Here is a 14,265-nt window from a genome sequence, read left to right on the forward strand (position 1 = left end):
AGGGCAGGTGCCCAGGTGCACGGAGGGCCCGCCGGAACTGCCCCGAGCTGCCCCTCCACACCTGCAACCTCTGAGGCCGGCAGGCCCTGCCTCAAAGGTCTTGAATTTGGACTTCGGGTGCGTGTTGTTGTGTGGGACCCTCACCCCCGGGGGGCCCCCAGCTTACACTCAGCCCTGCCCCACACCAGGTGAGCCCAGGACCGTGTTCCCGGACGGAGAGAACCTACGTGAGAGCCTTAGAGGCCCCAGGTGTTCCAGACGGGCTGCCCGGACCTGCAGGTGGGGACACTGCCGGGGACGGCGATCCGGCCTTGCTTCATGCGCACCCACAGCCTCACACGTGCGCGCCGCTCCAGGGGGGAGCATCCATTTCACCCGGGGCGCCCGCAGCACCCTCTGCCCCCCACGCAGGCAGTCGGTAGCCTGTCTCGCTCCCAGGACACTGGACAAGGGGCAGGTTTGGGGACCCACCACCAGGGTCAGCCTGCCTCCTGGAGCGCCCCCTCCTGGCCTTCGCGGGGAGCACCCCGAGGCCCAGGCCCCGGAGCCACCACACAGCTGAGGGTGGGCGGAGAGCCCGTTCCCGTGCCCCCGCCAGTGGACACACCAGCCAGGCAGACGGCCCCTCGTCGTGAGTTCGCGTTTATTAGTGACGGTAGCAAGTCTCCCGAAGGCGGCTGCATGCAACACACAGGTCATCCTGGAACACAGGGGTCCTAGCGCTTCAGGGTGGTAAGGCTTCTTAGTCACAGTGTATCTTCCAGGCCGGGGCCAGAGTGGAGACCTCGGGCAGCGTGGCGTCCGCTCGCACCGCCCTGTGGGGGCTGCGCTAGGCTGGCGGGGGCGGCCTGCACGCGCTCGAATACTGGTGACGGTGCCCGCAGCCTGGGAGTGGCAGAGGGCCGTGTGTTTCGGGAGGAACACGCGTGTGTGGATAGAGGGCCACCCCCGTGTCCCTGGAGGCGGGGCACGCCCAGGTAGGTGAGCATAGGCCACCTGGGGACCCTCGAGTCCAATGAACCGCCTGTCAGGACGCAAAGTTGAACGGGCGGTGGTCTCAGGAGCGACGGAGTCTCGATGTGTGGCTGTCACCCTCTGTGTGACTCAGGGACGGCTCCTTCCTCCACGTTCCACACGATCGTGGCCCCAGACCTCAGTCATGACGCCCTGGCTCCCGCGGACGTGGCAGCGGCACCGTCAGCCTTTGGGGGGCTTCCGGGGGGACAGACACGCCACACCACAGAGGTGCCGACACACCTTGTCAGTCGCGATGAAAAACGGGTCAGAATGTGGCAAAATCCTGGGCTGGTCTGCAGACACCGGTGCCCGTGACGCTCCTCCAACAGATGCGGCTCTCGTGTCGGGGAAAAGGGGGGGCGAGGGTGCCCCTCCGGGAGCCAGCGTCCTTGGGTGGGCTGCAGGGGCAGGTCCGGGCCGGCCCCCGCTCCGCTGGGCCCAGGCGTGGCCTAGATGTACAGTGGGGTCTCCTGGCCCGTGAGGAGCCTGAACATGGCGGCGGGCATGGTCTTCATGTGGATCTGCCGGCGAGAGGCAAGCTGTGGCTCTCCCCGCCCACGGGTGTGTCCGTCCCACCCGAGGGTTTCCCGTGTGAAGGCAGGAGCAGCCGCGGTGACCACCCGGACCAGGGCCCCGAGTCTCACCTCCCCGACCGAGCTGGACAGGGCCTGCACGACCTTCTCGTGGGCCGTGGCCACCACGCTCTGCCCGTTGATCTCGATGATGCGGTGGCCGACGCGAACACCCCCTCGCTCGGCGATGCCTCCCCGCATGAGGCTGCAGATCTAAGCAGACGAGTCAGGTCAGCTCGCCATCCCCTCGGGGACTCCGGCCCATCACAGCCACCTCTCATCACCCCCTCTCCCTGGCTGGAGTTGGGGGCACAAGTGTGTGGTGGGACCCGGAGCCGTGGGGCCCTAAGGTCACAGGGCGCCCCTCTTGGGAGGAAGAGACAGTGAGAGCTGGGCCACCCGGGCCTGTCTGTGAACGCACGGCTCGCGGTCGTCGTGCAGCGGAGCTGGAAATGGAAAAGGCCCACGAGCAAGACTAACTCAGACATTAGCAAACTTCCAGGGACTCGGGAGCCTGGCTGTGTGGCGCGGTCGGCGGTCCCTGTGGGCTCAGCAGGAGGAGAGGCCGGCTGTGAAGGCCCCTGTGCACCCCTGGGCAGTTACGGACACACTGGCCGGCGGGTGCACGAGTGTCGGGTGACAGCTGGCCCCAGGCCCTGTCACTTGCAGCTGGAAGGCTTGGAACAAGTGACTTTACCTCCCTGTGCAATGGTGACAGGTAATGCCACTGTCTGATCGTACCAGTTTCAAAGGAACCAGCTCCACAGAGCTGCTATGGGAGAAGAGCATATCCATGGGGTGGCCTTCACTTCCTGGTCCCTAAAGCTGACAGGCAGGTGGGCCAATGTCCCTGGCAGAGGAGCCAGGGGCCCAGCAATCAGGAAACTCAGCCGACGGGAAGAGCGGACATCCTGCCACTTCATGGCAGCAAGTGGGCGCTAACCCAGGGGGACAGAAGGGCCTGCAGCCCGCACCCTGCACCTCTCCCAGCTCCGGACGCACCCACCGCACCATGGGACAGCGGGGAGAGTTCCGTCTCAGTGCCACCGCCCTCTAGGTTCTCCCAGAATTGAGGACACGGCGCTCACCCCGGCCCAGCGCAGGACAGAAGAACCAGGAACTGCAGACTAAAGCTCCCCGGCCTGAGCAGCAGGCACGGACGTGGGGGCAGACCAAGGCGCTCTCAAGTCCCGGTGCCCTCCTCCTGGAAGCCCTCCCACCTCCTCAGCGCCAGGCCCGGGGCCTCGTGCACGGGTATGACCAGGTGAGCAAGAAAACGCAGGAAGCAATACGTGGACATCTGTCAGCCGAACACAACGAGTCTGACGCCACCACAGGCTGTGTGTGTCCCTGCTGCGATGGCCGAGGGGGGCCCTGCACCCAGATCTGCCCAGGAGTGGACTCACGATTCCGTTCTGCACGCTGAAGCCCAGCTGGTACTTGAGGTCTGGTCGCTTGATGAGGACCGTGGTGACCGGCGGGCAGCTGACAATGTTGAGCTTCACCTGTGTCTGGTTCTTCAGACCCTGTGAGGGCAGGGACAGGAGCTGGCTGAGGCCCCCGTGCTCCCGTGTGACAGGGCGCACGACCTGCCCTGGCTCAGTGAACACCTGCTGGTATCCCAGGCGGGGCCAGTTACGGTCGGGGGGAGGGCTCAGGTGCCCGGGGTCCCCACAGCTGCAGCTTCTCCTTCCTCTGTGGGTCGGGCATGACCCCTGGAGGGGGTGGTGACCAAGTGCCCGGGAGGTACAGCCACCCAAGGCTCCAGCACCACTGTCCACAAGGTCACTCACGGGCCAGCTCGTGGGGCCAGGGTCTGGCACCAAGGCCGCGGTGGGATGGGGACCACAGGACCCCAGCGTGGGGGCCTGCCCTGCTCTGAACTACAGGGCCACCTGTCCGTCTAACCCCCAGCCCAGGCTCCCTGAGACCGAGAGATGGCAAAGCCCCGGGGCCACGGGCTTGCGCCCCCTCTGTTGACCCCTCTGCGGGGTCTAAAGCTGCAGGCTCACAGGTCAGACCTTCAGAGCTGCCTCCCTCGCTGAGGGCCCGCCTCCCAGACCCACACAGGGACCCAGGTGGAGCAGGCTGCTGGCCACCTGACACCTGCAGGACCCTGGCCCTTGATGACGGAAACTGAACGTGCCCCCGGGGCCGCCCCGGACCTTCTCCGACTTCCACGGTGGAAGACGGGGTGCAGGGACCTACCTTGATGATGCCCTGGCAGGTGGCCAGGGGCAGCCCCACCAGGCTGGTGCCGTTGATGGACATGATCTGGTCGCCGATGCTCAGCTTCCCCGAGCGGGCGGCGGGGCCACCGTTCATCATGTTGGCCAGGATGACGGTGGGCAGGATGGAGCCCCAGCCGGACTCCACCACCACCACGCCCAGGATCTCGCCCTTGAGCTTCTCCAGCTGCAGCTGCAAGGTGAGCGGGCTGCAGTGGGGGCCGGGCACAGACTGCTGCCCCAGCCCGCCCCGGGGCCACGCAGGCCCTGGGGCCACGCAGGCGTGTCCTCAGACCTCGGCTTGTGTCTGTCTGGAGAAGTCCTCCCTCCTCTCGGCTCCGGCTCCGAGGGTCACTCCCTGATCCACCCATTCAACAGTGTTGGGGCACATGCGCACCCCCCCAGGCTTGAGCTCCTCCATCTCAGGAGACCCTGCCCCCAGCACCCCCAGCTATTGGCAGAGCACCCGACTTCTCTGCTGTGAGCTGCCTCCCACGTGCTCTTCCGAAACCTCCCTGGGGTGCACAGCCTGCATTAACAGGCGCCTTTTCAAGGTCGTTAAGACTGATTGTAATCAGCCTGTTTGTTGCAGCAACACCTCATTTCACACACAAGTGCTCCCCTCCCCAGGCAGGAGCGAGAGGCAGCATCTCAGCCTGCGGTGGAGATGGGGGGCTGGAGGGCTTCTGCCATGGCCCTGCTGCGGCCTACTTGCACCCTAGCTTCCGCTGCGCCCCCAGCTCACCTCCTTGCAGTTCTCGGAGTTGGAGAAGTGGATGAGGTCGTCGTTGTACATCTCCTGGGTGCTGATGATGTCACTGTACTCCTTCTGGCTCAGGTCCTCGGGGTTGATGCCGTTGGCCCGCAGGAACTCCTGGTAGGCCACGCTAAAGGCCTGGCCAATGGACTGGGCGATCAGCTGGGCCTGTGGGCGGGGCCATCCTCAGCAGCCGGCAGGGAACCGGGCCCCATGGCCCTGGTGCACACATGAGCCTTCCCGAGTCCCCACCAGCGTCGGTCCCCAGGGGGACCATCTGCAGCCTGCACCTGCCAGGTCCCCATCCTGCCTGGTCCCCCCTGGAGCAGCTCTGAGTCCCAGACGTTCTAGGGCCAAGCACGGTGTCAAATAAAGTCTGTAGAGGTCACACATCGTGTGCCAGACGTTAGCCTGGTGGTGCTTTCCTCAGCGACTAGACCGTCTTTGCTCTGTACCCGTCTCCTCCCAAAAGCGCACTGGGGCCAGGTTCCCCGCGGAGCCTGCACACGGCTCCCTGCCCACCCACCGGTCCTTCCTCCCTAGCGGCTGAGGCCCGGGGGGCCCCACGGGCAAACTGCCCTCTTTCAACGGGACCACGAGTGTGGACGCTGCCACGTATCTGACACTGACCATCACCGCAGGCGTGCAGAGGCCGGCAGGGGGCGAGAGCTAAGGACCTGCACCCCTGGGACGTGTCTGGGACCTTAACAGCTGTGAAGCCTGTGGCAGCAGGGGGCTCTCGGTGGCATCTCAGCGCCCAGCAGGGCCGCCTCCCACCCAGCAGCTCCGGTCTACCCTCGCCCACCTCCCCAGCTGCCAGCAAGGGGGCCCCTGTTAGGCAGCCCCAGCAAACCTCAGGGGAGCAGGGCCCAAACAGGTGAGACACGGGATCGAACCCCGGGCGGCTCTCCCTGAGCAGGCCCTGCAGTGGACGGCCCTTCCTCCCCAAGTCTCCTGAACACCTCGGGGGGGCCCACCCAGCTCCGTCCCCAAACCAGCATTTTGACGTTGTTGCCCTGAGAGAGAGGGCCAGCGCCCGGGGCCACCAGGTGGCACCTGGGGACGCCACAGGCTGCGCACACCTGAGAACTGCTGAGCCCCTGCAGATGCTGAGAACAGGCCCTTGGGGAGGGCAGAGCGGGGACCTGGAGGCGGGGACGGGCCCCGCCTCCCTGGGGCGGCAGAGAGGCTGGTGGCCATCCAGGCCGCAGGTCTGTCTGCACTGAACGAGGCACCCGGCTTCCAAAAGCGGTCTGGGAGCGCCGCCCCTGTGCCCACAGGTGGATGGGAGCACGGCTCCCACTGTGCTTGGACTCTGCCTTGCATCCTGCCAGGACGGCCAGCCCCACCCCAGGAAGCTCCTGCAGACAGCGAGGCCATGGCGCCAGGGGGCGGCCCAGGAGCCCGAGCATTGTTGCATGTGCCGTAGGCCCCCTTCCTGGGACCGGGGTGGGACACCCCCAGAACCCTGCCAACCAGGGGTTCCCCTGCCCCCGGGCCGGGGGGCGTCCCCCACCATGAGGCCTGCGGCCCAGCCCCGGCAGGTGGGGACCTTGCACGGCCCAAGAGGTGGCCTCCTGTGGGGGCCCAGCTCGGTCACCTGTGCCCTTCCCCTCCCCTGGCTTGCAGGGGAGACTGAGGTCTGAAGAGCATTGCGGGGGCCTCAGTGCTGCCCCGTTTCCCCAAGTGCCCCATCTGCTGTCACAGGCCACAGGCTGGCCGGGCCCTGCACTCTTGCCACCCACACCCCGCTGGGGGCCTTTTCTCCCTCCTGCAGGGACAAGGACACACACACCCCTTGCTCTCAGCTTTGTCCCCCAGAGCTGATGGCAAGGCCACAGCAGCGTCCCCGGCTCAGACCTTCAGCATGGCAGTGTCCCCGACACCGCACATGGGGGAGGGAACGGGGGTGCAAGCCAGGGGTCTGTGTTTAAACAACTCCTGTCCACGGCCACTGCCTCAGAGCGCTTCTGGTGACTTCGGGGTCCCAGCAAGGGGACTGGCAACTGCCTGTGCCCACCCTGCCCTCACACATAGAACGTCGGGACCCTTCCCTGCGGCGACAGGTCCCAGAGATGCCCTCCAGCCCGGACGTGAGCGAGAACACCCTCCCCACGTGTCCACAGAGGAGGGAGAACCATCGGAACATTCTCCCCCCAGGTCCTGGGGCAGGTCCGCCTGCAGGGGCAGCGCAGGGACCCGGCCCGAGGCGCCCTGTCTGTCTCTGTGCCGCTGCAGGCCCAGAAAGCAGCCCCCCAGACCCTCCCCGTACCCTCCACTTCAAGAACAGAGTGCAAGGCCTTCGGGTCCCTAAGCGGGTCTACCGCCTTGTAAACTTCCGAATTGCTTTTCCACGCGCCTGGAGGAAAAGCAGAGCTGGACTCGAGGGCAGAGGTGCGTCCCCTGATGCGGGGCCCCCGCAGGTGCGGATGCAGCGTCCTGCCATCAGCAATGTGGGCTGAGGCCACCCCGTGTCAGGAGGGAAGAGGCGAGTCGGGCTCCTTGCCTTGGCTCTCCCAGCACCTCTGACCCAACGCCCAGTGAACTGGCATCACGAAGCGATGTAAGACCCTGCTCCCACCTTCTGCCAACTCAGAGCCAGAAAACTGCCCCTGGGCCCGCAACACCCAGGGAGGCGCCGGGTCCTGGGCCCGGCCCCCCCCGCGGCGACTCACGTCCTCCGACTCGAACACGTGGCACACCATCTTGTACTGCTTCCTCCCCTCCTGCGCCCCGGGCGTGGTCTCGATGCAGTCCTGGGAGGCGGAGCGCGGCATGCGGCGCCGGGCCATCAGCACCACGATGTTGCCGATGTCCGCGATGTAGGAGATGGTGCGCAGGGCGTGGTCCATCATGGTTTCCTGTGGGGCGGGGTGCGCGTCAGGGAGGGCGCGGCTGAAGGGCCCTCGCGTTCCGACGGCTGCTCGGTGTGTAGGGGGCTGGACCACTCTGGACGTGAGCGTCTGCCCCCCACGCTGCGGGGGCTGGGCGGCATCCCCGGCCTCCGCCCCCAGCCGACCAGGCAGCCGCCTCGGCGCTGGGAAACTCATCACTCTGCCTGTCACGCCTTTGTCCCCTTCCCACAAAAGAAGGCCGGGTGTTCCTGCAGCCTCCGAAGCCCTGCCCCTCCTCAGAGAGCCGTCTTCGCAGCGACTGCTGCTCCGCGTCTGTCTTCATGGAGCGGGGCTGGTCTCGCGCCAAGGCTGTGGGGGGGCGTTGTGGCCACAGGCCCACTTTTCAGGACGGGACACCAGAAAGGGACCATCAGGGGTGGCTCCTCAGCACCTCCCGACCCCCGGCCCCTGTGAGAAGGCACGGGTCCGGCTCCAGGTGTCGGAAACGCGCTTCGTCCCCTGGTCCCAGCCCAGCCGGCGGCACGACCACTGCCCTCACAGGAGGACACAACTACCGACCAATAACATATGGCGCCTACGGAGGTGGCCGCCCGCCCCCTCTGCCCTGCCTGACCCCTGCAGTCTCCACCGCCTCTCACCTGTGTCCCCTCCCCGGCCCCTGAGCCGATGCCATAGGGCTGTCAAACCACCTTCCTGTGGCAACTCCCCCTGGACACGCTTGCGGCTGACGGCGGCCCGTGCCCAGATGTGCCAGGCACCTCCAAGGGGCACCTGGGCCACAGCTCGGGACACCCGGCCCAGCCACCACCCGGCCCCCCGCACACGCCCCACCCCGCAGTCAGACCGGGCCCTGGTGCCCAGGTGGGGCGTCAGGAGGCCGCCGCACTCGTTCCAACAGCAGCCTTCACTCACTCACCTGTGTGTCTGCATTCAACACCTTGATCCGCTGGGTGGAGATGAACAGGTCCACTTCGGTCAGGGTCTGCGCGTCCCCCTCAGAATTCTGAGGAAGGACAGTGGACACGGTCACAGACCAGGAGCCCCAGCTTCAACGAAGCCCGACGGTGCCGTGCTGACCCGAGCGCGCAGGGGCGGCCCTCGGGGAGCCGGTGTGTGCACTCTCAGCGAGTGAGCTCGGGAGGCGGGGAGCGGGAGGCGGGAGGAGGGTGGGCTGGCAGGAGCTGAGCAGGAGGGGGACCCGGCACCCAGGGCTGGAGTCGCAGCGGCCAGAGGGCTGTCTCTCCACCCGCCAGAACCGGGCAGATTCAGCAGAGGCATGCTCTGCGCCCCTGGGCTCCGCGCCCCGGATTTGGTGTCTGAGCATCCCCAGGAAATGGCGAAGCCGTTTTCAAAGAAGTTGCATTCAAACGTCAGCATTTTCTTCCAATCGAAACAGCCGATCATGCCCACACCCCAAGAGCCGACTTGGTCCCCACCTTCCGAACACCCTCAGGGAAGCCAGGCCCCCAACCGGGCTGCATGTGGCCCTCCTAGGGATGCAGGCCAGGCCAGAAGGTGCTGTCACACAAGGGCCCCTGTTCTGTCACCTCCTGGGGTACGCTCGCAGCATGGCCATTAGTGCGAGCACACAGGAAGTCCCAGAAGCCTGGGGAGCGACTCAGGTCTCCCCCAAGCCTGACAGCCCCTCACTGGTCGGCGCACCTGGGGGACTCTGATTACTACCGCAGAGCGCCGGTGTCGCTCGAGCGCCTTTGATTCAAGATGGGGGCGAATCGTTCTTTGTAGTCACCCGGGAGCCTGCAGTTGCTGTATCTCCAGCTTCCAGAGAGCAAGACGCTGTGACTTAATTTCTCACTGGCAAATCTGGGCTCCAAAATACTCCTGCCAGCAATTCCTCAAATCTGCAGGTCACAGGCAGCCCCCTGCCACAGTGACAAATCTGTGCTTCTTCTGGGTCGTTTGGCTCGCCACAGGGTGGCGCTGCTTTCAAATGGCTCCAAAAACAAGAGAACCAAATATGCCCGTGGCAAAGAGCCTGCAGGACTGTGGAGAGATTCTTTTCCCTGGTTTTAAAAATCGGTTATACTCCACATCCAGATGCTTTTAAAGGTTATATTCTAAGATTGTGGTCCAAACCCTCCTCGGTGCAAAGCAGGTCAGGACAGAAGGAGCGAAAGGGCAGGCGGACTGTGGTTTTCGTCGCCCTGCCAGTTCTGGGGGAACGTGAGCTGCACTCAAACTGGGGAGTGAACACAGGTCACTGAACCCTGACTGACGACAGGAACCGGGCCAGGTCATGGTCACACTCCCTACTGGGACAGAGCAGATCCTACAGAGGGACCCAGACAATAGGGTGGGCACCTGTGTGGATGGGAACCCTGACCAGACAGTCACCAGTGAGTCTGGGGTGTGGGCCCTCTGCTGGGGTCCTGGGCTTGGGGAGCACCTCCCGCCATCATTTGCTTGGCCAGCTGTGGGCAGATCAGAAGAGGGGCCCTTGGCAATGAACTTGAGCATCTCCCTGCCTGGAAGAGGGCCAGCCAGCCCTTCATGGGCCAGATCGGCCAGCCTTGCTGCTGAGGCTGTTCGGAGCCCCATCTGCCTGCACCCAGACCAGCCCTACGGGGACAGAAGTGTCACCACCGAGGAAAGGGAGCCCCAGGCAGGGTCCTCTGGCCACACCCCCAGGAAATTTGGCCCCAGAGGGCTACACTTCTTGCTGTTGAAGCTACAAGCCAGGGCTGGAAGCCTTCTCACACAAGGCACTCGCTACTTCCTGGGGGGGGCGGGTGTGTGGGGGGCAGTTAGAAAGTGCCCGGCCTTTACCGGGTGGCCAGGTTCACAAACACAGGACGGAGGGGCGGCCGCTTTCTGTGGGTCTGTCCTCGCCCTAGAGAGACTTCACCGGAGACGCGCCTCCTGGGAGACCCGAACTTCTCATCCACCAGATTTAGTGAATTAAACTTAATGAGTCTTTAAATATCGGGACAATTTAATTAACTCTCTGCAGGAGGCCCAGGCAAATGCCACAGTTAAAAACGCCTATGCAAAACAGTAACATCGCCACATTAACCACGTTCCAGCCCATCCCGGCACACAGAGCCTCAAAGAGAGATGAGAAAGACAAAGGGGCCACGACTGCAGTCTTCCGTCAGCGGAGGGTTTGAAAAATGTGTGGTTTGACTCAAAAGTCTAGTGTTTATCTCAAGGGCAGAGGAAACACCCTTCACCACAGTATCTGCTTCCGGGGGGAACCCGCCCCCCACCCCCCTACCTGCACCGCACAAGCCACAGACACACAAGCAAGGCCCGCAGTCCTACACACCGCCTTTTTCTTGATCTTAGCAGCTTTCTGCATCCTCTGAACAGCATGTGAGAGAGAAAACAAAGACAAACACGTGGGCGCCAAGAGAAGGAGGCGGCGGCTCTGTGCTCCATGCCCCAGGGCTCAGACCTCGGCCAGGGACAGGTGAGCAGCCAGCCCCTCGGCGGGCAAGCACGCGAGAGGCCCCACACACCGCTCAAGCGCCCCAGACCCCGGCCAACCCCCGGGTCTGCGGGGGGGCCAGGGCGGCACAGAGGACGGCGGGGCAGAGCGCGCCGCCTGCAGAGCTGCAGGACCCCGCGGGCGGGCTCAGTGCTGCCCTCTGGTGGGCTCAGGCGCCACACCCCTTCCCCTCGGTTATGAGAGATCATGTCTACTGGGAGGACAGGGGAGGGGCAGATGCAGTTCGCCACCCCACGGGGGGCAGCAACCTTAATCCACCGCACCCCTCGCCCTCTGACCCCACGACCTTCTCGGGCTTGGCCAGAAGCCCGGCCACACCCAGAGCTCAAGTAGGCCCCAGTTTCCTGGAGGTCACGAAGTGAAAGGAAAAGTGACATGTCTCCCTTTCCGCGGGCAGCACCGCGAACAGCACTAAGGGCCCAGGCTGTCGGACCGGGACTCGAACCCCAGGTACCACGTCCTACGACCGGCACACCTCCCCACATCCTCTCTCACGTCCTGCTGCCCCCAGAGCGGGGTGCGGGCAGGGCCGGGGCAGTTCCTCATTACAGAGCCAAGAACGTGGCCCGGGCCCAGCGCCCTCCTGCCTGAGGCCAGAGCCCATCCCAGCCTGGCAGGGCGCCTGCGGCTTTCCCGCTGAGGGCCGTGGGTTCGAGCTGGACACGCCTCCAGGCCCCGGCCCCGCCCTGCCCCTACCTTGACCCGGCTGACGGCCTCCTGCGCTTGCATCATCCGGATGTTTTTGGAGGGGTTGCGCTCCGACAGCAGCTGGGTGGACCCCAGGTAGTTGGCTGCGAAGATGATCCCATCGATGAGGTCTTCTGGCTCGCAGGGCCCTGGAACTGAAGGGGCGCGGTCAGCCTCCGCCCCAGGACGGATGGACAACCAAGTGGGAGGAGGGGGACAGGGGACAGAGGACAGGCACGGCGCCACCAGCCCTCGGGCCAGAAAACTGTGCACAAACTGTCAGGAGGGCAATTCTGGGACTCAGGTCACTCTGCCACCTCCGAGGTGACCACCAGGTGCTCCAATTCTGGGAGGCTCCTGTTCCCCAACACGGCGCCATTCCTGTGCCTTCCCCGGAACCCTCCAGAACTCAGGATGGTTAGAGAAACTGCTGCCACCCTCTGATTCTTCTAGAGCCTTCTCTGCCTGTGCTCTCCGGGCTCTTGCCCGCTGTGTGTGTTCTCACACACACATACCAGGTCACGCCGCCATGAGGGGGACACTGACCTCGGGCACATGAGAACTCTCTCGAGCGTCGTCTGGGGAGTGAACCCCTCTGACAGACACAGGCCGCTACCCCCACCCAGAGACCGGCCCCGCCCTTTGCCGGGGGGGGGCTGTCTGACCCCTGCCAGGCTGCACGGCCAGGTTTGACCTGGCCGCTCCTTCCATCTCGGGCGCTTCTGTCTCCCTCCTGGAGGTGACAAACCCGCCCCCTGCTGGGCAGGGCTGGGAACACAGAGCAGGGGGCGCACGGGGAGGGGGAGGCAGAAGGAACCCCTCTGAGTACACCCACCTGGAGCCCTGGTTCAGCGCGGCCCCCAGGGTCTGTCATTTGCCAGCAGTCCCCTATGGTGGGGTCAGTCACTCCCTCCCTGCAGTGACAGCTACTGACCAGTAGATGGCATTACTTTGCTCTGCAGGAAGGGCCTGGGGGTCCCAGCAGCCCTGGGGTAACTGCCCCACCTCAGCTGGTACCAGAACCTGCCTTGGCAAGCGTCCCCATGTCCCATCTGGGGAGTGCAGGCTTGCATGGCACCCCACGGGCCCCCAATCCCTGGGGTGGGGGAGAGGCCTTCCCTTCCACTCAACTACCTGCCAAGGCTGCTGTCTTTGAACTCGCCATCTGCCAGCCCCTCGGTCAGCTCACCGGACCATCCTGAGGTCCCCGTTCCTGTTGCAATCCCCATCCCCGAGTAGACCTAGTCAAGCTGGGCCCCATCTCGCCCTGCAGTGAGCCTTGCCTGGTCTGGGTCCAGCTGGGGACACAGACTCGTGTGGGCACAGGGTGCCCACCTGACGCCCACAGGCATCTGCTCCCCAGGGAGATGCCCAGAAGGGGCCAGGGCTTTGCTACGACTGCACGCAGCACTCGGCTGCTCCTCCAGGGGGCGCCTGTCGTCCCCATCCTGCTCTTTCTTGAACAGGAAACCGTCCTGCATGGGGTCCAGAGGCACCCGCCTGCCCAGCGGACCCCATCCCCCACAAGTCAGGGAAGAAAACCAAGAGGCGGAGAAAAGCAGAGCAGGTGGGGGGAGGGCGGCTCGGTCCTGCAGACAGAGCCTTCAGCTCCAGTCACGAAGGCGGAAGCAAAAATCGAACAGCTTTGTCCCCAGGCAAACACAGCCAGCCGGCATTTGAGAATATGAACTGTTATTACTGGGGGCTCGGCTTGTGAGCCGCCCCTGAGCTCAGACGGCCAGCGGGAGTCAGGAGGACAAAGGACTGGAGAGGGAGGAGTAGAGAGGCACAGTCTCCCAGAGGGCAGCTCCTCCTCTTTGTTTTCTTGCCACAACATTTATACTCGCACGGGTGTGAGTAGAATGTGTCTGTGAGAAGAATAAGGGGCCCCATCCCTCCCTGCGGGGTCTTCGCCTGCGGGCCCATGGGAGCACCCGAGGCCTGCGGACTCTCAGACTGCACACGGAAGGGGTGGGGGCCCCCAGAGCTGTGCGGGGAGCCCCACCCCTGCTGCCCCTGAAGGTGGGTGTGGACAGAGGCTCCAATGACTGTTCTGGCCCCAGGGGGTTTTGTGAGCCCCCAAACTGGTGCCTGTTTTTCTGGGGCTGTGGGACCCAGAGGGCCTCCGAGCGTAGCCCCACCCAGTTCCTGGGCCTCCACGTCCCAACTGCACCCACAAGGACAGCTGGAGCCGCGTTGGTGGCTCTGCCCAGGACTGCCCTTGCCAGTGCAGGGACCGCACAGTTCGGAGCCTGGCCCCGTCTACGGACAGCGCCCCACGACAAACACAGAGCTCACAGGCTGAGGCTGGCCCCACGGGCCCAGAGTGAAAGCACCAGGGTGGCCCGTGGCAAACGCCAGGAAGGGCACGGTGCCGAGGAAGAAGGGGGGATGCCCGCCCTCAGCAGTGCTGCACAGCTGCCCTCTGAGCTGAGGTCTGCAGGGCGCACAGGGACCGACAAGCCACGGAAGGGAGCGGGAGGGCCTTCCAGGCCAAGGCAGGGGCAGGCGCACAGGTCCAGGGGTTGCAGGGATTGCAGCACCATAGGTGACCCACAGAAGATGCGCACGCCCAGGCGGGCATAGGCCGGCAGCCGCAACGAGCGGGGGCCACAGACAAAGCAGCAGTCAGATGTGAGGACCCTGGGGCCACTCCCGGCCCTGTCCCTACAGGGTGTCG

At 65.0% G+C, this 14,265-nt stretch overlaps 1 protein-coding gene across 1 annotated transcript in view; it reads right to left on the reverse strand.

Moving 5' to 3' along the window:
• Positions 1-626: 626 nt before the first annotated feature.
• Positions 627-14,265, reverse strand: part of APBA2 (amyloid beta precursor protein binding family A member 2) — a 73,542-nt gene continuing 59,903 nt past the window's right edge. Inside the window, exons 7-15 of the mRNA XM_053658906.1 lie at positions 11,595-11,740; positions 10,716-10,751; positions 8,346-8,432; positions 7,250-7,435; positions 4,563-4,742; positions 3,798-4,010; positions 2,996-3,115; positions 1,662-1,802; positions 627-1,538 (exon numbers count right to left, since the gene is read on the reverse strand). Coding sequence (XP_053514881.1) covers positions 1,467-1,538; positions 1,662-1,802; positions 2,996-3,115; positions 3,798-4,010; positions 4,563-4,742; positions 7,250-7,435; positions 8,346-8,432; positions 10,716-10,751; positions 11,595-11,740 — 1,181 coding nt within the window. The 3' untranslated portion in view covers positions 627-1,466. The remainder of the gene's footprint in view (positions 1,539-1,661; positions 1,803-2,995; positions 3,116-3,797; positions 4,011-4,562; positions 4,743-7,249; positions 7,436-8,345; positions 8,433-10,715; positions 10,752-11,594; positions 11,741-14,265) is intronic.

Source organism: Artibeus jamaicensis, unplaced genomic scaffold (genome assembly GCF_021234435.1).
Source record: "Artibeus jamaicensis isolate MK-2021 breed Jamaican fruit bat unplaced genomic scaffold, CSHL_Jam_final scaffold_612, whole genome shotgun sequence".
Taxonomy (NCBI): Eukaryota; Metazoa; Chordata; class Mammalia; order Chiroptera; family Phyllostomidae; genus Artibeus; species Artibeus jamaicensis.